Source organism: Tiliqua scincoides, chromosome 1, assembly GCF_035046505.1.
Source record: "Tiliqua scincoides isolate rTilSci1 chromosome 1, rTilSci1.hap2, whole genome shotgun sequence".
Classification (NCBI taxonomy): domain Eukaryota; kingdom Metazoa; phylum Chordata; class Lepidosauria; order Squamata; family Scincidae; genus Tiliqua; species Tiliqua scincoides.
This window is the reverse complement of record NC_089821.1, coordinates 87,312,825-87,338,755: the sequence shown is the minus strand read 5'-3', so window position 1 is coordinate 87,338,755 and position 25,931 is coordinate 87,312,825. Positions and strand designations below refer to the sequence as shown.

The 25,931-nt window shown below is 42.6% G+C and overlaps 1 protein-coding gene across 1 annotated transcript in view; it reads right to left on the bottom strand.

The window, feature by feature from the left end:
• Nucleotides 1–25,931, bottom strand: part of THSD7B (thrombospondin type 1 domain containing 7B) — a 432,240-nt gene that overhangs the window by 310,953 nt on the left and 95,356 nt on the right. Inside the window, exon 2 of the mRNA XM_066635516.1 lies at nt 4,197–5,034. Coding sequence (XP_066491613.1) covers nt 4,197–5,034 — 838 coding nt within the window. The remainder of the gene's footprint in view (nt 1–4,196; nt 5,035–25,931) is intronic.

Below are 25,931 nucleotides of genomic sequence, written 5' to 3'. Positions count from 1 at the left end.
AAGGGGGAAATCTGGGGATCTCAAAGGGCACACTGATAGCATTAATATATTTGGTTTCCATGATCCCCTTCTGAAAGAAATGTACAGCTAGGTAGAAAGGACACTGGTATTTCTTTACCACTACTCCACAAATGCCGTATGCAAATCTGCTGTTCAGAACTTTAAACAATATGCACAAGGCAAGTCTGAAAATTCAATGGCTAGAATGAGACCGCCACAAATATGTTTATTATTCACATAATTAAAGTCTGAACACAAATTTCCTAAAACGAAAAGACAAGCTCAATAGCTACCTTTCTTCATAACGCCTCACTACGCTATACTTTTGTAACAGGATCACAGCATTTAATTACCCATAATGTGATGCTAATTACCCTAAATGTCACGTAAAAATTGCAAAGATACTAAAGGGTTATTTCTGCTTTGTAAACCCCAAATTAATTTCATTGATATTTGTTCAATGTAAAACTCTGAAATAGAATACTGAAAATAGTTTATCTGAGCACATGGCTACAACCATTTCTCACACACACGCACAGTATTTTGTGGCTGCAAACAGTTTCAGTTGTTTGCTTGATAGTTCCTTTATAGAACAGATGACCACAACTGTCAAATAGGTGACTAGCAGTTTGAATTTGGACAGAGACAGACAATGATTCTGCTGGCCCAGTGAAGCTTCTAGCAGCTTGCAGGATCCCAGGACAGGAGATTGAGATTAGGGGAACTATAATTCATGGCTTGCCTCCATTGATCCTAATCCTCCATTCTTGAGTCCAGCTGCTTTGTAGAATTCTGACCACTCGAAAGCTTAAGGATTCTTGAGGAGATCAATTAGGTTTAGAGGTTGTGCTTTTCTTCTGATCCTAATTTATCACCCCACCAAGAACCTGCATATTTAGCCTAGAACACAACAATCGTGCCCTATTTTGTGGCAGGCAGAAAGGCCTAATCACTTATTCCTGCCAAGCCTCCCTCTTATAGAGATATATTTTTTTTAAAATGCTTCATTTCTTTTTGAAAAATGCACATGTGTTCGGCTGTTCAAATACTTACATAGGCACTGTCCAATTGGTGCTCATGAGAAGCACAAAGCTTTTATCACATTGTCTGTGATTCTGAGAGGTTTCAAATATTGTCTGAGACTCTACTATAATGCAATAAAAAGTGGCTCTGTAAAAGTGTGTGTGTGTGTGTGTGTGTGTGTGTGTGTGTGTGTGTACTATGCTTTATTGAGATACGTTTATTTCCCAAACCCCAGAAATGACTGTTAATTTATCTCCTTCCCTGATCCCACCTTAGAGAACAGAAGTCTTATTAGTTTGCAGCTGATAAAAAGGTTGGAGGAAGTTGATCCAGGAATTTTGTCTTTGAACATAAGAGGGGAAAACATTCATGCCTGCTCTAAAGAAACAACCTTGCACCTCCCTGCCCCCTGTGCTGACATTTTCTTGACAGTGATTCCACCAATGAATGCAACCATTCTTACTGGGACTGGTGAAGTGACTTGGTTTAAAACACATGTGCCTGTGAAATGGTGTTTTAACATGGTCTTTTACCGTCTGGGAAGCATATTGCCAGTTTATCTGGTATGTACTGGAATTAACTGCAGAAATTCCTGCTGAACTATAACACTATGAAACTGGGGTAAACAAGATTAGAAACAGGCTATATCTTTAAAGCAATGCAATAGGACAGAGGCCTTGGGAGCTGCTGTGACAGGCTGCAGCTAACCAATAAAACAAAGATATATGTTTTCGCATATCATGTGCCGAAAAACATATCTACTCTAATAAACAGCAGATCATAAAAAGGCTAAAGGGTATATTTGCACATCAGTGGCTCTGTAAAAATTTTCCAGCAATATTAATGACAGACATGCATCTGGAGAGCAATGACCCCTTCTTTCTCCCTAGAAGAATTTAAGAAGGGGTTGGAAGCTGTCAACTGTGAAAAGATAACGACAGGATTCCAAGAACTCATGAGCTCAAGTTGTTATATATATATATATATTCCCCTCCATCTAAAACCAGATCCAGCCAGAGGATGGGAAAATAAATCTGTTCAGGCCTTACTATACGAGCTTTAAAATGAATCAACTTGCTGCTGAAAAGCCTGCATCTGTACTGCACGGGCTAAAAAGAAAACTGTTAACATAAATCAGAAAACACAATAAATAGCTGTTTGATAAAAAGGAATGTTAAAGCTGCTACTGGCATCAGCGACTATGTCCTCATTGACATATGTCATATGATATAACAGCAATGAGTGTCCTCATTGGATAGAAAGGTGGGATATAAATCTCTAAATAATAAATAAATAAACTATTGATTATAAATATAAAGGAGTAAAATTATTTTCCATGCAATTACCCATATGGAATTGCATGACCTAATGTTAATGTGATAGACATCTTAGGGCCCAATCCTATCCAATTTTCCAGCACTGGTGCAGCTGCAATGTAGCCCCAAGGTAAGGAAACAAATGTTCCCATACCTTAAGGAGGACTCTGTGACTGCTGCCCCACCACAAGATGCAGCACATGCACCATTGGCACAGCTGCACCGGCACTGGAAAACTGGATAGGATTGGGCCCTTAAGTAGCTAAGTTCCATGACACAATCACGGAAGCCCTAAATACAACTTAAGCCACTGTGTCTCTGTAACACAGTGAAAAACATCATGTTGTCGGGACTGACATTTGGTGATTGGAGAAGGGACAGGAATGGGTTTCCAGTGTTTGATGGCTGTACCATTTCACCAAGACAGCAAAGAGCTTAACCCCACCATCTTAATTCTCATATTTCTTTTGGTATATGCAGTAGCAATAGCAGCTTAATGTCCCTGCAGAACTAATAGAATGGCATCTTCCACATCATTACAGTGACAAGGATATTTGTACACTCTAACCTGCTTAGAGCGGCAAGAGACAGGTTGCATTTCAAGGCAGAATTTGGCCTATTCAGTGTAACAGAAGTACTCTCATGTACCCCAAAAGTTTTGAACCTACTCAGAGCCCAATCTTGAGCTCAAAGTGCCAGCTTATCACCAGTGCACAATGTGCACACTGAGTTCTAACGCCAGGCGAGTGCCCATGCTAGCCCAGCGCTGGCTGGCACTGGGCTAGTGCCAGGCAGGTGCCCGGCCTCCGCCGCTTGGCAGTTGCACAGACCACCGAGCAGCAGAGAGGAAAGCGGGAGGCAGGGAGGAGGCGTTCTGGGGAGGGCAGAGAGGGAAGGCAGGTGGAGGGCAGGGAGAGGGTGGGGAGAAGGTGTGACGGGAAGGTGGGAGGTGGGGAAGGGGTGGGGGAGGCTTGCCGGGGGAGGTGGGACTGGTGGATTGACGCTTCACTAGATCCTGAGCCTTTGCATCCGGCTCAGCACCTGACATGAAGGCTCTTACCTCACCGCCGACCTTTTGGGTGGTGGTGAACTGAGTAGCCCCATTGCAAGGCTACTCTCTTTACCCGGGGATGAAAGTCCCCTTCTCCTGAGGTGCCACCCGCTGCCACCGTGAGTGCACAGGATGCTGCAGCAGCTGTTTTCGGTGCCGGCGCAACCGCGCACACTGGGAACTCAGGATTGGGCTCTCAATAATTTCGTTTTGCCCACTGTGCAGCTTGGCTTCGGGGTAAAGTCCAGGAGAAAGAATCTGTGATCCGACACATCCCTAGACATAGCTGCTGCTTCCCAGCAATAATTTGTGCAAGTGACCAACATAAACTGTAGCTGTTTTATTCATGTGAACTGCCACTGAAAATAGCAACCGTAACTGGGGATGTGCAGGGCTGGGAATTATTTCCTCCATGTGGCTATACCTTCTTGGATACCCAGAGACTCCACATACAAGGGATGTGTAAATGTTTGACCCAATCCTTAGTTTTGTAGCCTGTAGCTGTTGGCAGGGAAGAGAGCTGTGTGCTACCTTAAGTGGGGGAAAAATGGAAAGAGGTTGAAAAATCTGCAAAGCAGAGAAACATTTAAACTGTTTGCATGTATAAAATTAGCCATTATCAACAGTAGCTCTTCAAAATACGTAGCTTCCGTTACCTTAATAGCAGGTAAGAGTAAGTATAACTGAAACAGAAAACATATTAACACATTAAAGGTAAACACTCCACAAATACATACTGGATATGAAACAAATGTGGGTATGTTCAGCAGAGTAAAGGTGGTCTAAGAGTAAAGGTGGTCTCTTACCTCAGCATTGCATTTTTCCCATCGCTCCTAGTACACCTCACCTGCCTTGTTTGATAGCCAATCTCTATATCCCAAGGCTTGGAGCTGAAGTGGGATCTAAACCTGTGAAAGTTTTGCAGGTCCTCAACCACCTGAAGCTTGAATGTGCTTCGTTCTGTAGAATCCGAACTGAAATCCAGCATAGTTCTCCCAATCATATTCATTTCCTTAAGATGAGGCAGCCGGCATTTACTCCAAGGTCCAACTTTAAGACTGTAGGTATATTCCTCTTCCCCATGAGAGCAAGAGATGGAAATGTCGCAAGGCCTTGATTCAGTGAGGTTTGGACATTTGGCTCCACCATAGAGCGGAGGAGCAATAACTGAACGGGTTCTGTGCTGCAAACTCTTCCCACAGTGTCTGCGACACACAGACCAGGAAGAGAACTCAGATACTACACAGTCCCGGGGACAAGGTATTAGGCAAGCTTGTTCTACAGCTGGCTGGGGAGTAAAATATTCACATATTTCCTTTGCAACGACTGTTCTGTTCAACTTTTGTACACACTGTACATTTCTGTGCTGTAATCCATGTTGTGCAGTGACACATTCCGAAGTCCTTGGCTTGACTTCACCATGAGCAAAAGGGACTAGGACACATATGTGCCACTCTGACACGTCCCACTCAAAGAGTTCAAGATGCCAGTCGCATATTTTAAAGCAGCTCCTTTGGCTTTCAGGCCTGTCATTTTGTTTACAATTTGAATGGTGGGTTGTCCAACCTTCGGAATGGATGCACCAAACTACTCGGCTCTGAACACCACCCGAACCACAGTCACCTATGCATCGCCCCCAATGACCTTTGAAAAAAGGAAAGAGAAACAAAGTGATCACGGACAGTATTAAAGCTTGCACATTCCCATGGCAACTAAAATAGTTTTAATCTTGTTTAGAAACACTTTTTCAGATCCTTTCACACATAACTACATGGGGAATTTTTCCTACCAAGACATTTAGATTGTTTTAATCTCCTTATTGTCTCCCACAGGATTCCCACAATTTCTAGGTCCATTTGGAACTAGAAAACCATTTCTAGATCCATGTGGGCACCATTCACCACTCTGGAAAACACACACATACACACAGGTTTCTGTAGATTATTTTTTAAGCTCATAGTTTATGAACTTTGTATCAGTCCAAAATAAATAACATGAAAAGAAATAAACATTTATTTAATACAAAACTTAATGTAAATTGTTGCATTTCTAAAGCCAAATTTGAATGTATGCCAGGCTTGAGCCAGCTCTTATTCAATCGTGCCCAGTTTCGCCCTGAAGTGAATCTCCAGTTGCAGCTAAGTATCCCTCTTTGTTTAATAAAACTCAAAGGACTTACAGCTCCTTCATGAAGGCCAGAATAAGCTAATATAAAAGAGGAAAGAAGTACATAATAGCCACAAGGATACATTCAGAGTCCCTCTTTCCAAAGAAATGCTGCGACAGAGCATGAAATCAAAGAGGAAATATTATCATTGAGAACTAGATTTATTATCAGAATTTCAACAGTAGAAACTGGAGTCATGGCCAATTAAAAATCTAATATGATGCACCTGCTGACTGCTTAAATGGACTACTTCCTTAATTAAACCTATGTTTGTTGTATTCGGAGGCACTTCTCAAAGAGTGGTCCATGGACCTGTTGCCAGTCTGCTGTGTGTCTCCTGGCTGTTCCTTCTTTTCAGAATCTCCCAAAGGTTGCCACTTAACTTGGACACATGCCAAGCCTCGCAAGAGTGTGAAAGGCCAAAAGGAAGTAGAAAGAACAGGTATATAGTGCTGGTCCATGGCACATTGGAAAAAAGTTGTTGGTCTGCAACAATTAGTAGCACTCTATTAGTTGTGCTGGTCTACAGTACATAAAATTAGAATATGGGAGGAAATGCTATTGATTTGTCCTCCATAAATAAATGGCACATTGAGGATAGGGCTGAAACTTAGCAGTAGAGTGCCTACTTAGCATGCAGAAGATCCAAGATTCAATCTTTGTCATTTTTCAGGCAGAGCTGGGAAAGACCCTTCTCTGAAAACCTGGACAACTACTGCCCATTGCTCAGAGCAGACAATACTGAGGTGGACAGACCAACATTCCGACTCAGTAGAAGAAGCTTCTATATGTTCGGAGGTGTGTGTAAAAAGAGCTGTTTCCCCCTCTAAAACAAGTCTTATTTGAATCTCAAAACATGTTAAACTCTCCTGAAAATACGTCATAAATTTCACCCAAAAATCATCCAAAATTTCACTTTGAGCAACATCCGCTACAACTTAGTGATCAGAGAACGTGCATAAACATTGGGTCCACATAATTCCTGGGCCTTATGATACATCATCCCAACAGTTTCACTTTCATAGTTTCCCCTCAAAATCCTTAGGGGAAGGATTGTAGACGTTTCTTGCAGGAAAACCACTTTTCCCAGGGTTCTGTCAAGTCCATTCACATCTCTACTATAGATATGCCCTTAGAGGAAAAGCACATTTTTGGGAGGTCAGAGTAATCAGAGGAGAAAATGTTGCTAGCAGAAAGGTCCAAAGATGAGACACTCAGAGGCAATGTAAAGAATCATTCTGTCAGTCTCAGTATGTCAGAAGAAGATGGCATTGTTCAAAGAAGGTCAGATAGCATCCCTCACCATTATTCAGATGATACTGCACCTTTTTTTACACACTGTGGGGATCTAAGGTGGGCTATACCTGGATATAAAAACATTTAAACATACAAAGCTATGAAAGGTGCCTCAGCTTAGTCTGACATCACTATAAAGTGATTTTGGTTTAGAACTTCAAGATACAAAGAGACAATTATCCTATCTTAGCAGTTTACACACATTAATAAGCTTTTCTTTTCTCCACATCCCCTAAATATATACTTTCCAGCATCCTCAATTATGAAGCAAGAAAATGACAAGAATATAGAAAAACTCATGTGAAATAAAAAAAAATAGCCTAGAGGAATGTGAAAAGTTAATATCAACTTACACATAAATGTTGTTGTTGTTTTTCAAGGGTGGAATGAATTTAGAAGAAATTCATAAAGTAGTCGTCTAAATGTAAAAGTAATTTTTAAACAGATTTAAAAAAGCATTTTGAAAATAGGAACAACTAATAAGTAGAATAAAAGGAAGAGTAAAATAGTCATCATCATCAGAAGCACCAGCATATTAAATGTGTCCTTCAGTCACAGATGATACAAGAATAATACACGCACAAGACGAGTGGAACTCAGACCACAATGTTGTCCTTCGCACACTACACTTAAATGACTGACCCAATTCAGATAACTTGCTTCATAATAAGACATCTTCATACATTATGATCCTGTGTGGATCCACCATGAGAAGGGATGAAGCTAGTCATGCTCTTCATGCTGAGGCACCCTAGGGTCATGCCATGCCTCTACCCAAGTTCAGTGTCTGCATCTGTAGACGTGCACTGAACGTGGTGAAAACTGGAGGAATGGCCAAGAGCAGCTGCTGTGAGGGGGCATGGCTAGGCACGATGCTTCCATTAGCCCCCTCATATGTTGGCCCTCCACGAAGTCAGAATAGCTGAAGTGGGTTGTAATTCACATCATAGTATCAATGCATAATGAACGAGACCACACTTCCATTTTATCATGCAGAAGTTTATCATGTGCCCAGAAACTGAATTATTGGCTGACATGGTTGATCTCACCAGTTTCAGGGAAGACGCTTGGTATTAGATTGGAAGGAGAAATATTGATTGGATTCTGAAGTATTAAATTTACACACATTCTGACAGGCAGTGGCCTTGGGTGCAGAGCACTCCCACTGCAGCCTCCACAATGCTGCTTCCAAGCAAGGGACATTAAGCCCATCCAAGATCAGAAAAGGGCTTTATCTCAGAAGCCAGGTGAGTCACGGAATTTGGTCATGAGGCACAATGTGCCAGGAAAGTGGTGCAAAGTAGATTACAAACAGAAAAGCAAGCACCTAACATAACTATTATAAACATGTTCATGTTTCCAATTCAATCATGAGTCAACTGAGGTAAGGGTCTCCTGAACAATCAAGGAGTTCTCTGCCACATCCAACTAAGAGTGCAAAGCTATAGAAGGCATCGCACCTAACAATGTTGTACTGCAGGAATTCTGGCTATAAAATGCTGGGTCACAGACCCCCTCACATCGCCAGTCTCCTGCTCTCTCTCTCTCTCTCTCTCTCTCTCTCTCTGCCATTGCTCATGAATTGTGCAGGGTGCCCACCAGTGCAGCATCAAGCATCCCCACTCTGCCCATTGCCCAATAATTGCTGTACCCAGCCAGTACCTGGGGGAGAAGTATCAGTCAGCTGCCTTACTTTTCCAGCCTTATTCCTGTACCCCATACAGCGAGTCCTCACTTCAAGTTGTTGATGGGTTAACTGCAAACTGCAACTTAAAGCTAAATGACTTATAACAAAACCAATTTTACTGCAGATTAATTGCACAGAGCAAGCCCTAACAAGCAACAGTAGTGACAGAGACAAGAGGACAAACAAAACAAAAACAGGTGAGTCATAAGCACAATGGGGAGGTGTGACGGAAAAGTTAACATTGGGTTGACAAGGTAAAAACCACAGCAAGGAAAGTCTCTGCCTTTGGCCATGTTGCTAGGCCCGAGTTGTAAGGACCAGCTGCAACCAAGGGTGCTCATCAGCACATACCGAAAGAACTGCGGAGGCGGCTGCTTCACAGGGCCCACAGATAAGGTACCAGGCTGCTAAACTGGCTCCAAGGCTGCTTGATTAACAAGGTGCAGCTATGAACTTTTCAGGTTGGGCGGGGGAAGTCCACCATGAGGGAGAAGGCCTGTGGCACGTCCACACCTAGAATGATCAGCTAGAACCAAGTTCTAATTGGTGGATGGATCAGAAGACCTATAAAGGTAGAAGGAAGTAGCTTTCCTTTGTCTTAGTTCATCTCTGGCCAAGGGGGGACCTGAGCTTTGACCATTCTGACAAGATGGACCTGCCTTGACTGCAGCAAGGATGGGCTGGACTGGAACTCTGAAAGTGTAAGACTTTGGTGAGTGATAGAATTAGGAGTTAGCTCTTTATTGTTTTATGATTGCTGAGTGTTGTATTGTAATGATATGCTCTAATCTAATTCTTAAATCTATGACTGATGCAGTGCCTGTCTGCATAACTATTTCTTTAACTTTCGATTCAATAAATCCTATCTATTACAGCTGACTGGATTATTGGACTGATGGAACAAAGGGATTTGGTTGTGGGAGCTAATCCATGGTTGGTTGGTATGTGAACTGGATACCCCAGTAAAGGAGACCCGATCCTGGGTTCAGGCCGAGTCAGGAAGGCTCAGGCTGGAGCCAGGCTCAAAGAGGTTTGATAAATTCACCTGACTATCAGGTTTGGAAGCTCTTATGATTGAAGAGCAATTGGCAACTGAAACAGGAGAAGCGTGAGAGGTGTTAAGTGGGTGGATGGGTTTATGGCTGGTTAACTACTTCTGGAGGCAATAAACAGATTATATTCTGGGGGAGGTTGTGAAGCCTGTAACAGGAGGGCTTTCTGAACTGTGCAGAACAGAATCTGTGGAAACGGAGTCCACAGATACGGGGGGACGGGACTGAATCCCTACAGGGAGAACACCCCTATACACAGAGAACCATCTGAAATTGTTTAAACTCATAAAACGCACAATGTATGTTATTGGGAAGGTAATATACTGTAATCTCAACTAATGAGCAGTATTTGCATTATTCCTAGTAAATTCAAAAACGGAGCCTCTCTACAGTAGCCCACTTTGCCAACGCATTTCTAGCAGAGTAACAATTAAGCTTGCAGAAGGTATCACATTAAAAAAAACTGGTTTGCAACCTGGAAGACAAAGGAACATCAATTCACACAAAAAGCTTTCTATTAGTGTGGCTTGAGAGCCCTGTTGCTCCCATTGCTTTGCACGTGACAAATGTTCCAATACTTAGCAACAATTTGCGGAAGTCTTCACCAATACAACACATCTGTGAAAATCTATTGCAGCAAGCCTATTATTATATAGTTATTTAGCAGGAGAAGACAACTTGCAATAATGAGGGCTGTTACCATGGAACTACAAAAATATATTCTTAAAATTATAAAACCAGAAATTACTAGAATCTTCCCTATGGTAACAAACTGAAAGAAAAACAAAATATATATATTTATAATGGAAAATTGTGCTATAGCAATTTTTTCCCTGATTTAAAAAAAAAATTATCCCTATTTAATCTCCCCTGCAAAGGTTTGACACCATCAGAGATAATTTCACCAGCAACATTTTAGGGCACATGTACTCAGCAGAGTAGGATAATCTTCACATTTTTGTGTTCACATTTCACATTTTCACAAAAGTTCACATTTTTGAGGAAAAGTGGGTAAACCACTTTTTCTAAAGGATTTAAGGTTCAGCAGAAACTGAATCTGTTTTCCACCAAGCTCTATTTTGATATTCAAAAGGTCAATGTCCTCAAAAATAGAATGTCCACCAATAAAATATACAGGTGGCCATACCTTCCAGTTAATAAGATGATTTCAGTGTCTACCATGATGTTTACGTTACCCACTAATACAATTCACATATAAGATAAACAGTGCATTTTTCTTGTTGAGCAGAAACACTTTGAACAAAATTCTAGTTTGAAATGTATCTTAAACATGATGGCTTTTATCAGATTAATTACTGATGTATTGATTAAAATATTTACTAATACCTTTCAGGTGATTTTTGTTCTAAGGTACGCAAGCAGAACTACTCAAAATACACTATTTTAACCTATCAGAATTATGCAGAAAAAGTGGTTTGAAAACTATTCAGATTTATAGAATGTGAAGAAAAAATGTATTATGGAAGATAGCTATGAGTCAAAGTTTAGGGTAGTGCAAGTAGAAAGGCTTGAGAAATCACAAAGTTCTCCCATGTGCGTAACAGAGGCAAGCCTACAAATAAACCTTTTGTAGACTACAGCCCACATTTATCAGATGCATGGAGTTAAAGGCAGGGGAAGATTCAAGCACTGCTGTTGAGCTGAATTGCTGATCTGAGACAGATGGCTGGAACTCCCTATGATAGCTGCAAGCATCATGAAACATATGCTGTATAGCGTACCTTGACACACCAAAATATCATGGATGAAATTAGATTCCATGGTACTAAGCTTCCCCAGGTGCTCAATTCACACACGCATGGAAATGAACCTGTAGCCATTACCAGGAATGTAAAGTCGGTTGCAGTAGTGGGAGATCTGCCCACTAACCCAGTGCAAGGGCCCCCCAGAGAGCAGGGCCCAATGTCACAACATAGGCCACACTGCCCTAAGGCCAGCCCTGAATGGGAATCTTGAATTCCCAAATCCCAAATGGGAATTTGCTTCAAATTTTATTTGTGAAATGTTGGTGCCAATTCTAATCTTTATAGGGTAAAATAAGTTTCATCCTTTCCTTGCCTCTCTGGCATAGAAAAGCCAAAGGAACTCAATCATGGTTAATTTGAAGTCTAGATTAATTTTTCAGACAGCCCACAGGTTTCTGAGAAATTAATCTAGTTATTCCAAATGAATAATACATCCGATTATTGGCATTTTACCCGGCTATAGAGTATTCACAGCAGTTGCCTGTGCTAAAATTAAGGGTGCTGGCAGACTTGGCAAACAGGGATGGTAGCAAGCCAGACTTCACAGCATTAGAGAACAGGGATGTATCATATATTTATTCTTGACATTTCACTTTGATATATTAAAAGTATTACAGACTGAATCTCAATAACTGAACTAGATGTAAAATAAATGATTCAAATAATGGATTTGTCCATATCACTGACAGGAATGGGCAGAAGGCTTTCATTTTTACTTAGATAGCATTTAACTATGCAGGTAGGAAGCTTTGATCTCCCATCGCTAAAAGATTACAGCACATGGACCAGAATGACAATTCATCTTTTAAGGACATTTATTGTTTTAAGATATGCTATCTAAGTTAGGAAAAAAATGAAATTTTTTGAAATATGTAAGGGTATCAAAGAAATGCGAACTTTTTTGTTATTTATTTCTTATGTGTGTTCACATATTTGACACTGTAAATGTGAAGTGTATGCGAGAGAAAGATTAGCCACCAATACAAATTTAGAACATAAAAAAACACAAAGCATCAGTGTGTGCCTGTGTGCAGTTATCCATTTTAGGTCAGGCTGTCTTCTGAAGGCCGTTTGAAACCTTCTGTTAGAGCAGAATGCAGCCACCAAACTGATAAACAGTGCTAGGGTTCTGACTATGTCATGCTGTTGTTACATAACATAAGAACCGCCCCACTGGATCAGGTCATAGGCCCATCTAGTCCAGCTTCCTGTATCTCACAGCGGCCCACCAAATGCCCCAGGGAGCACACCAGATAACAAGAGACCTCATCCTGGTGCCCTCCCTTGCATTGGCATTCTGACATAGCCCATTTCTGAAATCAGGAGGATGTACATACACATCATGGCTTGTAACCCATAATGGATTTTTCCTTCAGAAACCTGTCCGATCCCCTTTTAAAGGCATCCAGGCCAGATGCCATCACCACATCCTGTGGCAAGGAGTTCCACAGACCAATCACACGCTGAGTAAATAAATATTTTCTTTTGTCTATTCTAACTCTCCCAATACTCAGTTTTAATGGATGTCCCATCATCATCCCATCAGATGTTGCATCATCTTCAGTGGCTGCTTCCACAATTCAAAGTGCAGGTCACCAGCTATAAAGCCTTAACGACTTAGGACCTGGTTACTTCAGGGATCATTGTCCTTGAATGAGTCTGCCCAAACCCTAAGGTCAATTAGGGAGGCCATGTGTCATATTTTGTCAACACTGTAAGCATGATTGTCAGTAATTCACAATAGGGACTTCTCAGTTGTAGCACCCAGCTTATGGAACACCTAAATGAGATGAGAATTGTTCCCATTTAGTCAGTGTTTCATAGGAATTTTTTTTTAAGCTTGTTCTGGTAAGCATTTACACAGTCAATTCTTTTTATCCACAGGGGTTACCAGGGAAACCCCAGTAGATACCAAATCTCCAGATAGGGGATCATTGATCCAAGGGGATCAATGGGCTTAGGGGGAGGAGTAGGTAACCTAGTCAGGAATGCCAGCAGCAAATAGTGTGAGAATGGCTGCCACAGATAGTTTAAGATGGCTGCAGAAAGCTTCTAAATGGCCCCAATAGCATTAAGATGGTCCTGGATACAGTGCTTTAGAATGGTTGCAGACAGGGTTGAAAATGGCTGCTGCGAATTCCTTCAGGCTTTCAGGGAGCTCTAAATGGCCCCAATAGTGTCAGGATGGCTGCAGATGCTAACGCCCACTGGATGAAGCCTGCAAATCCGCAGGTAGTAAGGATTGACTGTTTTGATTTAATTCTTCCTTGTGTTTGGACCTGAATATTCCTATCCTGATTTTCATTTTATTGTGCTTCTCTTGTCCATTGTTTTCTCGTTTTATAACTGGATCTGTTTAATTACTTTGATGATTTTGTATTGCTGTTTCATTGATGTTGTCAGCTGTAAATGGCCCTGTAACCTGCCTCTTCATAAGGAGATGAAAGGTGCAGTAATCTAAAAAAATAATATATAGACGTCAATCAATTGAGAAAGCTGGTATCAAAATGCAGGGAGCATAAATTTGGCCAACCTAAAGAAGAAAAAACAACTTTTCTTTTTTTCTCTTTTTAGAATAAAGTGCAACAAAAAGTCCAGAATGTATTATTATGGGTTCTCAGTGCCTGTTGACGTCCTGTGTTGGACACAGCTGTGAACTAATCTACGATGCTTCATTGCTTCACCAAATTTCCACTTCTGTAGCTCAAACAGAATAGAAAGCTCCAGATCTTTTCCACTGAACGGTGCCTGGTAATTAGCAATTAATTAGACCCTTTAAAAGGCTGTAAAGAGCACTTTTTCTCTATAAATCCATGATCCATTACTAGAAAGAGCTGCTAAGTGTGAACAATGGTGTGCTTACATGTATTAAAAACCAAAAGAAAAATTTATATCAAAAAGCTGCAGTGTTGATAGTTAAGGATCTTAAGCCACAAAGAGAGAGATCCTACACATTTGCAACCTGCCCTATCTTATCCAAAGGGTAAGATCAAGCTCATAGGGTTTCAGAAATGTGTTATTTTGTGCTTCTATCTTCCAAGGAATAAGAGAGAGCTGTATAGCTAATTTTTCCCCTTGTGTTAGAAGGGTATGATGTCTAGTAGACACTAGCCCATTTCAGGCCTCAGGCAAAGCACCGGCATTCAGATCTCATGGGAAGGAGCACTCCCTGGATACAGCATTTGTCACTGTAGCATTTGTCACTACAGAACGTTGATACTTTAATCAAGCTGTCCACCAATACCCCAAGATCTCTCTCCTGATTAGTCACAGACAGTTCAGAACCATTTAGCCTATATGTGAAGTTTTGATTTTTCATCCCAATGTGCTTTACACTTGCTTCTATGTGCAGTGTGCCCAGCTCTATTGAAACATATCTGCCATTTTCCTGCCCATTCTCCCAATTTGGAGAGATCCTTCTGAAACTCTTCAAAATCCCTTCTGGTCTTCACCACCTGGAGAAGTTTAGTGTTGTCCACAAACTCCCTTCCCCCAACACACACACAAGAATAATAAGCAAATTACAGTAGAACCTCTTTAAGTTGACCACCCAAGGGACTGGAGGAAACTGGTCAACATAGGGAGGTGGTCAACATACGGGGAAAAAGGCATTTAAATATTATCATGTTTAGCTCCCAGGACAACAAATGCAAGGCCAAGTTATTATTTAGATTGGATTTTTAACAAGTTTTATTGCAAATATCAATGAGAATTGATCCTCTTGTGATGCTTACTATTTATATCTATATCTATATCAAGAGACAGAGAATAAACAGCCCACAATCAGTGTTTAAAAAAAAACCCCTGAAAATTCATAAGCTTAAAAAAATTGTAAGTTAAAAAAAATACTTGGTTTCATAGCAGACAGGCAGACCAATGCTATCCCTTGCCAGCCCATAGCATGTTACATAGCCCCAACAGCTAAAAAAAACAAAACACACTTTTTTACTTAGGCTGCCTGGCCTCCACTGGGTCTCCTCAGATTCACTAAATTCCAGAAGGTGTTTGAAACGGTCCCTCACTAAAAGCTGTTGAGAAAACTTCACAGTCAGGTAATAAGAGGACAGGTCCTCTCATGGATTGGGAACTGGCTGAGGACCAGGAAACAGAGAGTGGGTGTCAGTGGGCAATTGACAAAAAAAAGTATACAGAGGTGGAAAGTGGAGTGCATCAAGGATCTGCCCTGGTACTTGTGCTTTTCAACATCTTCATAAATGACCTGGCAACAGGGATAAGCAGGGAGGTGGACAAGTTTGTGGATGACACTAAACTTTTCTGAGTGGTGAAGACCAGAAAGGATTGTGAAGCGCTCCAGAAGGATCTCTCCAAACTGGGAGAATAGGCAGCAAAATAGCAGTTGTGTTTCAATATAAGTGTAAAGTAATGCACTGGTGATGGGAAACAAGTAAAAGGACAGTGGCTTCACTATGCACAAGCAACCTCATGTCCCTCACAACTTGGTACATGTCCAGGTACAAACAGCAGCCGGCACAGGTCTGTTGGCTATGTGCAGTGTGCCCACCTATAAAAACCCTTTCGCACACGTGCTAGCAGGCGTAGGGATTGTCGCATGGCTTCTTGCTTTTCAAAGATGGGACAAACCAGACAAAACACAGACCCACTGTATTGTGTCCAGTGGGCAACTTACGGCGGGTAAATTAATTCTCTCTGCAATGGTTGAAGTGGTCAAGATACAACTTACGAAGGTGGTCAATATAGAGAGGTTGGTTTCCCATAGTGTATATGCAGTGTCTGTCCATACTGTGAAAATTAGGTCAACTTAAGGAGGTGGTCATTATAGAGAGGTGGTCAACTTTGGAGGTTCTACTGTATTTAGAGCAAATGCCCAGAGCTTTCCAGAAGTAAATGCTGGTAGTACACTGGGTGAAACAGTATTTCTTCATGATAGTCTAAAAATGTTCATAATTTGAATGCAGTCCACTTGAGAATCCAAAAGGAGATCCAGATCCACAACCATTCGCAAGTCACGAACTTGCTTTCACAGGAGAAGTACAAATTATCTAGGACAAGTTCTCTAGTATTAGAATCACCCATCATGATCAACTCCATCTTGACTGGATTAAGTTTCAAATATTCATGCTGGGCCAGTCCATTATTGACCTCAGCCACACCTGGCCTGGATGGAAAAGATAAGAGCTGTCAATACTGATGACATTAGCTCAAACTCTGGATACACCTCCCAGGGGCTTAATGTAGATGTTAACATGGAGAGGAGACAGAATAAATCCCTGTGAAATCCAGCAAGAGTGCTGCCACACTTTTCAGAACATCTTCCGAGTACTGTAGATATGTTTGATTCAGTTACATAAGAACAACCCCAGTGGATCAGGCCATAGGCCCATCTAGTCCAGCTTCCTGTATCTCACAGCGGCCCACCAAATGCCCCAGGGAGCATACCAGATAACAAGAGACCTGTATCCTGGTGCCATCCCTTGCATCTGGCATTCTGACATAGCCCATTTCTAAAATCAGGAGGTTGCGCATACACATCATGGCTTGTAACCCATAATGGATTTTTCCTCCAGAAACTTGTCCAATCCCCTTTTAAAGGCATCCAGGCCAGATGCCATCACCAAATCCTATGGCAAGGAGTTCCACAGACAAACCACACGCTGAGTAAAGAAATATTTTCTTTTGTCTGTTCTAACTCTTCCAACACTCAATTTTAGTGGATGTCCCCTGGTTCTGGTGTTATGTGAAAGTGTAAAGAGCATCTCTCTATCCACTTTATCCTTTCCATGCATAATTTTGTATGTCTCAATCATGTCCCCCCCAAGCATCTCTTTTCTAGGCTGAAGAGGCCCAAACGCCGTAGCCTTTCCTCATAAGGAAGGTGCCCCAGCCCAGTAATCATCTTAGTCGCTCTCTTTTGCACCTTTTCCATTTCCACTATATCCTTTTTGAGATGTGGCGATCAGAACCGGACACAATACTCCAGGTGTGGCCTTACCATAGATTTGTACCACGGCATTGTAATATTAGCTGTTTTGTTCTCAATACCTTTTGTTCTCAATACCTCACTGCTCACCCCTGTCTCCAGGTCATTTATGAAGAGGTTGAAGAGCACCGGTCCCAGGACAGATCCTTGGGGCACACCGTTTTTCACCTCTCTCCACCGTGAAAATTGCCCATTGATACCCACTCTCTGTTTCCTGGTCTTCAACCAGTTCTCAATCCAGGAGAGGATCTGCCTTCTAATTCCCTGACTGTGGAGTTTTTTCAGTAGCCTTTGGTGAGGGACCGTGTCGAACGCCTTCTGAAAGTCCAGATATATAAATGTCCACGGGTTCTCCCGCATCCACATGCCTTGACCTTTTCAAAGAATTCTAAAAGGTTCATGAGGCAAGACTTACCCTTATAGAAGCCATGCTGATTCTCCCTCAGCAAGACCTGCTCGTCTATGTGTTTTGAGATTCTATCTTTGATGAGGCATTCCACCATATTACCCAGTATAGATGTTAGGCTGACCGGCCTATAGTTTCCCGGGTTCCCCCGCTTTCCCTTTTTAAAGATCGGTGTGACATTTGCTATTCTCCAATCCTCTGGCACCGTGGCCGTTTTGAGGGACAAGTTGCATATTTTAGTCAAGAGATCAGCAACTTCGTTCTTCAACTCCTTAATAACTCTTGGGTGGATGCCATCAGGGCCCGGTGACTTACTGATCTTTAATTTATCAATGAGGTTGAAACATCTTCTCTTTTAACCTCTATCTGACTTAATTCCTTGGTCAGGAGGGGCCGTTCGGGCAGCGGTATCTGCCCAAGGTCTTCTGCTGTGAAGACAGATGCAAAGAACTTATTCAATTTCTCTGCCATCTCTAAGTCTCCTTTTATCTCCCCTTTCCCTCCCTCACCATCCAGAGGGCCAATTGCTTCTCTGCCTGGTTTCCTGCTTGTAACATATTCGTAGAAGCTTTTATTATTTCCCTTAATGCTGCTGGCCATGTGTTCCTCATAGTCTCTCTTGGCCTCCCTTATCACCTTCCTACAAATACAGTTGCATTTATTTGGCTTTGATAGCTTTTTTGTAAGAAAACTTTTAATAAACTATTATCACTTCATATACAGGTTGAGTGTCTGTATCCACAAAGGTTCCATTGCCAGAACTCACGTGAATGACAAAAATTGTGTTAAAGCAAATACATTAAAAAAAACAATTTCCCTTTGCTCAGCAATTAAAAACAGCCTTGTTGAACTTTTTAATGCACCTGGCAGACAGTCTCTCTCTACAGGCACTCAGAAAGGCTTCACTCAAAGGCAGCGACCCCTCCCTTCACGAGGAGCCACAGCACGAGAAAAGATTGAAGTAGGTGATAATCACTTCCACTTAGCATTCTTTCACATTTTCAGGGGGAAGGGAGAGTCCACTTGTCTAGGAGTGAAGCTGTTCTAAGCACCTGGAGAGAGAATGATTGATGCCAGTTGACTTCTTCCACATTAACAAGGCTAGTGTTAAACATCTATTTTCCTTTAATTGAAAGGTCCCTTCTCATCACAGTGAGATAAAACCGCGGGTGAAAAATCAGTGGACAATTAAGTTATAACTGTATTTCGTAACTTTTTAGTATGATGCTGAACACAGAATCTTCTATTATCAAATACTAAAGTCTTTGATTTTTATCTAGGGATAATGCACAAAAACAGTGAACAGGAATGAAGAGTACAGCTATCCCTGATCACAAAAGATATTAAGTGGATGTATTTATTATCCCACCCTTCCCCCAAGGAGCTCACAGTGGTGTACATAGTGAGGTAGGTGAGGCTGAGAGATAGTGACTAGCCCAGGTCACCCAAGAAGCTTCATGGCTAAGCAGGGATTTGAAACTGGACCTTCCAAGTCCCAAACCACTGGCATTGGAAATGATTTCTTTATTGCAAGAAAAATCCACAGAAGGGTCATTCGGTGGCAGTCTGAAATGGTAACTGCTCGTGTGAGATCCACTTCTAGTAAGTAAAAGAAAAACACTAAGCAAAGCTCTCTAGAATTTAACCTGCTGAGGAATGAACAGTTCCTAGAGAGAGCCATTTGTCTCTGTAACATTAAGCCAAAGATCTCTATGTCCTTTAGTCTACTCTCTACTGCAGGGAAACCACAAATACTGGTTGACACAAGAATTCCTCCCCCCCCCCCAAAGTGCTAATACAAATCCTAGGCATTTAAGCACAAGAAGAAAAAGGATGACCGCAAACCCCAGCTCTATCCAGTAAAGTGCAGTCTGCACAACTATTACAAGGCTTACTAGCCCTGTTCAGATTTGCAAATCACAAATCATGCGTCTGAGCCTGTATGCCTCTCAATATAGGTGCTAATAACATTCACGTAGCAGCCAAATTTGGATACGGAACCCCTAATTTGGATAGGAAGCCCACCCTGGCGGAAAGGCCCATACTTCAGTATGCTTTGAAAAGCATAAAAACGTCACTTCTGGTTTCCCAAGGGATACTGGAAGTAGCATTTTTGGGGGGCTGTGACAGGCGTTTTTAAGCCCGCAGAGGCCACCCATAGATGCCATCACCTTTGAAGAGTTTAAAGGACTGAAACGGTGGATTTGCTTATCCAGTTTTCGGATTCTCAGAGGGTTTGAGATAATAACAATAACAATCATAACGGTATTTATATACTGCCTTCCTGGTCATCGGATTACTCCTCTGACTTTATTCAAGGCGGTTCACATAAGTAGGCTATCTCTAAACCCCGAGGGGATTTTTACAACAACAAAAAGGTTCTATCTTTCAAGAACCGCACAACATTTCAGATGGATCTTTCATGGTGTGGTATCCCTTCTGGCCCCAGTTGCCTCCCACGCTGGCTGACAAGCAGCTCCTTCATCTCTCACTTGGAGGGCAGCCAAAACACTTCTTTGCTCACACCAAAGAGCAGGTGGAATAACTCTGCTCAGCTTGTCAGCTGCTTCAAGGTCTCACCATTCACGGAGCTGCTGGTGGCCTCGAACCGGTGATCTTCAGATGTTATCTTCGGGCTAATGGAGGCTCTACCCTCTAGACCAGACCTCCTGCCCAGATCAGATTCCCCACAGATACCAAGGCCTCACCTGTGCCTTAAACTTAGCTTTTAGCCAGCCAGAAATTTGAATAGGCTGAACCTCCAGGCAAATGACCTCACCAGCTAGTATTACTGCCATTCACCGACTCTGACTCCTTCCAGCTGGAGATTCACCCAGCTGGAATTCCCCAGGCCTCCAAATGCCTTAAAAGACATAAAAATGTTGCTTCTGGTTTTCTGAGGGAAACTGGAAGTTACTTTTTTTGAGGGTGACAGCCATTCTGAGGCCCATTCTGTGGGCTTCAGAAAGCCCTGTAATTGCGACTGGTGCACAGGTTCAACCACTTTGGAGGGTTCAGGTTGGATCAAGCCTGGCTCAATGTGGGTCCAGGGGACCCACATTGAGCCAGATCCATGGACAGATAATCTGCAGATTATCCGCAGATTATCCCAGGAGGGTCGCTAATGTGCTATAAAGCACATATGTACCTCCATTCGAGTCAGATAAGCTGGCACAAGGACATGTGCTGGCTTCCCCATACCAAAAGGGACCCCAAGAAGGGTGAGTTTGTGCTGGTTGTTGCCCTGGGCTGGCCTGCAGTCAGCCCCAAACTTGTGGTGGATACAGCACAGGCCCACCGGCCAATCTGTGTTTCAGCATAGATTATGATTGCGCTGTCCATCTATTACCATGAAGCAAACCAGAGTCTTAAGTCCTTGGAGTTTAGGGTAGCCCAGAGCTTGCAGGCTCCCCTTGGCTGGAGAGCTAGCTGCTAGAAGGGGTGGTGGCACTTACCATAGGGCTGTTTGCCCTGAGGATATGCCTACCTGTTTGGAGGGAGTATGAGTGCTTGACCAGTCAGGTACATGTGCTTAAGAACTTGTACTCAACATAAAGCCCTGATTTCTCACAGAGTGTTAAGATCTTTGAGATAGTAGGACACGCAAGAACAAATTGGGAATATGCATTTCTGACTCACTGGGTGTGATGGGCCAGCGAACCATGAGTGCACATGATTGGTCTGGGAGACAAAGAGGACCATGACAACAACAGAAACAACAACAACAAAACACAATGGACAAGAGTCAGGCCTTTGGCATCCCAGGCCCTGAATTGTTATAAGCCAGGATGTGGTAGGAGGGGCCTTGATGTCCAGGCCTGGTATGAAACATCAATTAAAGGAATAGCAACAGCACTGTATATGTATGCTGATGCAATCAGCTGCACCTGTTACAGGTGGGAGTCATGTGACTTGGGGAGAGATGTGTGCAGAGTCACGTAGGCTATGGAGGAATGGTGCAATGCACCACTGGACAGCCAATCAGAGTGGGTCACAAAACTATCTTGTGACTATGAGGTCGCCCTACTCTGATTGGCTGGCCCCGGTATATATGGGGCAAGCACAGACACCAAAGTGTGGGTTGTTGTGGTGGAGTTTCTGTGTGCTGTGCTGCTGGTTTTTGTACTGATTTTGGACTGCCTTCTCGTGACTGTGACCTGCTGTATCCCTGACTTCTGGACTGTTTGACTGACTACTCTTCTGCCTGCTCCTTTTACCAATACATGCTTCTGCAACAAACAAGCCTGTGTCTGCTTCTTTGGCTCTGTTTGGGATTGCCTGCTTCTTGTGCTGTCTTCCCACGCTCCCGAGCCACTCTGCTATCGGGAAAGCAAGGGCAAACGAGAGTAAAAGGAGAATCATCCAGATCAGAGAAAGCAAAAGAGAGCAAAGAGGTTCTCAAGTGCCTCTGAAAGATGCTACATAGAGGCAAGGAGCCTTTGGTCAAGGGGGAGGAAATTCCACATATGAGGCACCACCATGGAAAAAGCCCTGTAACAATACAGGGCTCCTGTAGACCTCCAAATTACCTAGTTCAGCGTTTCTCAATGTTTGTCCCCTGCTGTACCACTTTGCAGAGCACACCTACTGGAAGTACCCCTGGAAGTAACTGGTGATAATGTCATTGCCAGTTACTTTCAGATTGGGAGGCCAGACACAACATAACACATACCAGTAAGAAGCTCAGGGCAGATAGGAGGGATTTTTGAGCACGCAGGAAGTGCACACTGGAGCTTTGCCCGCTGAGCCAAACCTCCTATCACTGTTTGTCACGTTGCATTGCTGGTCTCACTGCCAGGAAGCGGGTGTCTGGGGGTCCCGTGGGTACCACCAAACACCACTTCAAGTACCACCAATGGTTTGAGTACCACTGGTTGAGAAACACTGATCTACTTTGGCTCTCAATAGCAGCTCTTTTCTGTGCACTAACCCTAAGCTGTAATATGTGCCCACTGAGCAATACTGTTATTTCCTGTGTTCGTTAGATAAGGGACTTCCTAAACAGTGAAATGCTGGCTGTTTCAGAACTTCATATTGTTGGTTCATGGGCAGTTTTGTGTTCCTGTAGTCTTGCCATTTGCCATTCCTAGTCAGTAAATTAAAGCAGCTAAAGATCTTCTCAGGTGAAGAGGTGAATGAGATAGGATTTACAAGCCTGTTAACTGAGCACCTTGCAGAGAAAGAGCTTGGAGTGTGATCAGAGACTGATTAAGTCACAAGAGTAAGAGAAAAACAATTCACCATCACAGTGTACAGCTAAATATGGAGTGGAAAATGCAATAAAAGGCCATTATTTCTCACTGAGCATGAAATATTTAAAGGGATATATTGAAAGTTTTAAAATGGCAACGTAACAAAAGGAGAAAATTCATATGGTGACTGAAAAGCTAGTCCAGAGCTAAAACGAAATGCAAGGGCAGCCACTAGGCTAAACCAATCCAATACAGCAGTCTATATTTTAATTTGTCAGGTTTTATTTGACGGGAAAAGGACTACTATGTCAGCCCATATTGCTTATCTAATTCAGTTACTAGCACATAACAGTAGATACAACGTGTTTTATGCGGTATAAACCGAATTGCTTTTCATGCCCACAGAGTACAAAAATTATACAATAATTATGCTCACAAGGGCACAATGACATTTCCTCAACACACTTTGACATGCAGGGCACATGTACTTTGGGAAAACAAGCTATTTGGATAATGATCACATAATAGGGAATAAAATGGCATCTTTGCTAAATATCAGATCTGAAACCTGCCATTTAATAAGAATTGCTTAATAAGGGGAGGGGAAGATTGTTGCCTAATAAGAATGACAATTATAATTACAATTTTAGAGTGACATTTTAGCCATGCCATCTTCAGTTCACTATACTGCAACTCATTAGGTGAACTAATAACTATCATGGGGGGGGGGGGGGAATGTGATGTGTCCCTGTGATTCTGTATATACTAATTTGTAAACACAATGACAAGAGTGAACAATTGATTCAATATTTGTGGCATTGATTCATTTTTCCAGGGCACTCTCTAAGCTGCACTTTGCTATGGATAACAATCAATCCAAGGGGAAGGATGTCTCTCCCCTTCCAGACCAAACTGGAAAAGCAATAGGTCGCTCTTGGGCTCCAATGACAGCTAGAACAGGAAGAAAAACTTCCTAATCAGCCAAAATGAATACAACCTCCTAAAGATGAAAAGGAGGAGCAAGGAAGTTATGTAGAAATCGTAAGTGTCTGTTCTTGGGACTCCCAGAAAGCATTCACCCAATGCTTCAGCTGAAATGGTTGTTTTGGTGCATGTGGAGGGATTCCTGAGGAAGGTTCCCTGTTTCTCTTTCTACTTGAGCCACTACTGGATAGGGATCTCTGTCCCCTCTTGTGCTTAGGTCTAAATCTGTCACAAAACAACTGTATTTTCACAGCTTTTTGCTCTTATGAGTCCTTAGAGACCATGAGGAGCTGCATTGCTCACTCCCTGCCAACCCAAAATAGATAGAGTCTCATTTGTATTGCCAAGGGGGGAGGCTGTCCTCTCTGATGGTAGTTGTCACCCCCAAATGTTCCGTGTGCTCCAGAGGCTGCTCCATCCCAGTGATCCCGGTAGGAGAGCCCGAGAGGCACAAATCTAAGTTCCCTGCCTGCCTAAACAAGGGGGAAGACAGTTGGAACTGTGCCAAACCATGGGGGGAAAATTCTTTTGTATTTTTTGGCATGCAAAGCCAATTCAATCAGAAGGGGAAGGAGGAAAACTCTCCCCAGTTTGTTGCAGCTTCAAAAAAGGCCTATGTTGCTTCCTGCTGCTCTTTCAACAACTCGCACAGCCTGCCAACAATTTTCACAGCTTGGGCCCAAACTGGATGGCCTGGGGCCACACAAGAGTTCCATTCCTCCTGCCTGTGTGAAGCCTGCTGTCCTAGCTAAAAGGAAGGGAGGGAATGGGTAGAAAGTGGTCTGGTATTTCCCCCCAGAATAAATTAATCACAAAAAGAGAAACTGCATCCTAGCAGACAGTTGGTTTTCCCCCAAATACTCCAAGTCTGAAGAGGACCTGAAGATCTTTGTTAGGAGAAACAAGATCTTCATCGGTGCAGGTATCTGGGAAACTGAAAGCCCCACGGGGGGGGGGCTTTCTTCTCAGAGGAATCTAACCGTTTGTGAGGAGGTGCAGTGATCTGCAATCAAGCTGCTGGCTCTGTGCTGAGATGCCATATGGAGGGGGGGAAAAAACTGTGAAGTGTAAAGTTTAAGCTGGAAATTTAAGATAAGCAAGTGTTAATATCGTCCCCAGCTCTGATTGACTGATTTGGCTAAAAGCCCTGGATATATTGGAGGCGTTAACGAGAGACTTTTTAAGGAGGTTGAAAGTGCTCTTTTTCTCTGTCGTGGAATAAATTGGTGGTGGGTTATAATGACAACTATAACTTGGGTGTGAACTAAAATCCAGAATTATTCTTGGACATAATTGGATATAAATATAATTCTCATTAGATTTGAAAGAGCTTTGTTTTCTCTGCACCAGAGACAGTGAGACTAATATATACAGTATTTATATACCGCCTTTCTTGGTCTTTATTCAAGACTTTATTCAAGGCGGTTTACACAGGCAGGCTTATTAAATCCACGCAGGGATTTTTACAAATTGAAAGAAGGTTCTCTCTTTCAAGAACCACCACATTCAAGCTGTTACACTCCGATCTGGTTTTAACATTCTGGCCTCCATCCTCCCACGCTCCGAGCAGATGGAACAGCTCAGCTGCAGCTTGCCAGCTGCTTCAAGGTCGCACGGTGCCGGTGGCCTCGAACTGGCGACCTTGTGGATGTTAATCTTCAGGCAAATGGAGGCTCTACCCTCTAGACCAGACCTCCTGCCCAGAGTCTCCAGAAAACAAGGAGACTGTTTTCTTTCGCTTTGTTTTTCTCTCCGTTAACTGCTGATAGAGATCTTAGTAGGTTAACTTATCTTCTCTAGTCTGAGAAAAATAACTGGAGCCAAGAGAATGACTGTTGTTCCCCTCAAAAATAGGATAGGAGGGTCATTATGTCAAAGTGACCTAAAGAGAGAATGGTTAACATAAGAACATAAGAACATAAGAACAGCCCCACTGGATCAGGCCATAGGCCCATCTAGTCCAGCTTCCTGTATCTCACAGTGGCCCACCAAATGCCCCAGGGAGCACAACAGATAAGAAGAGACCTCATTC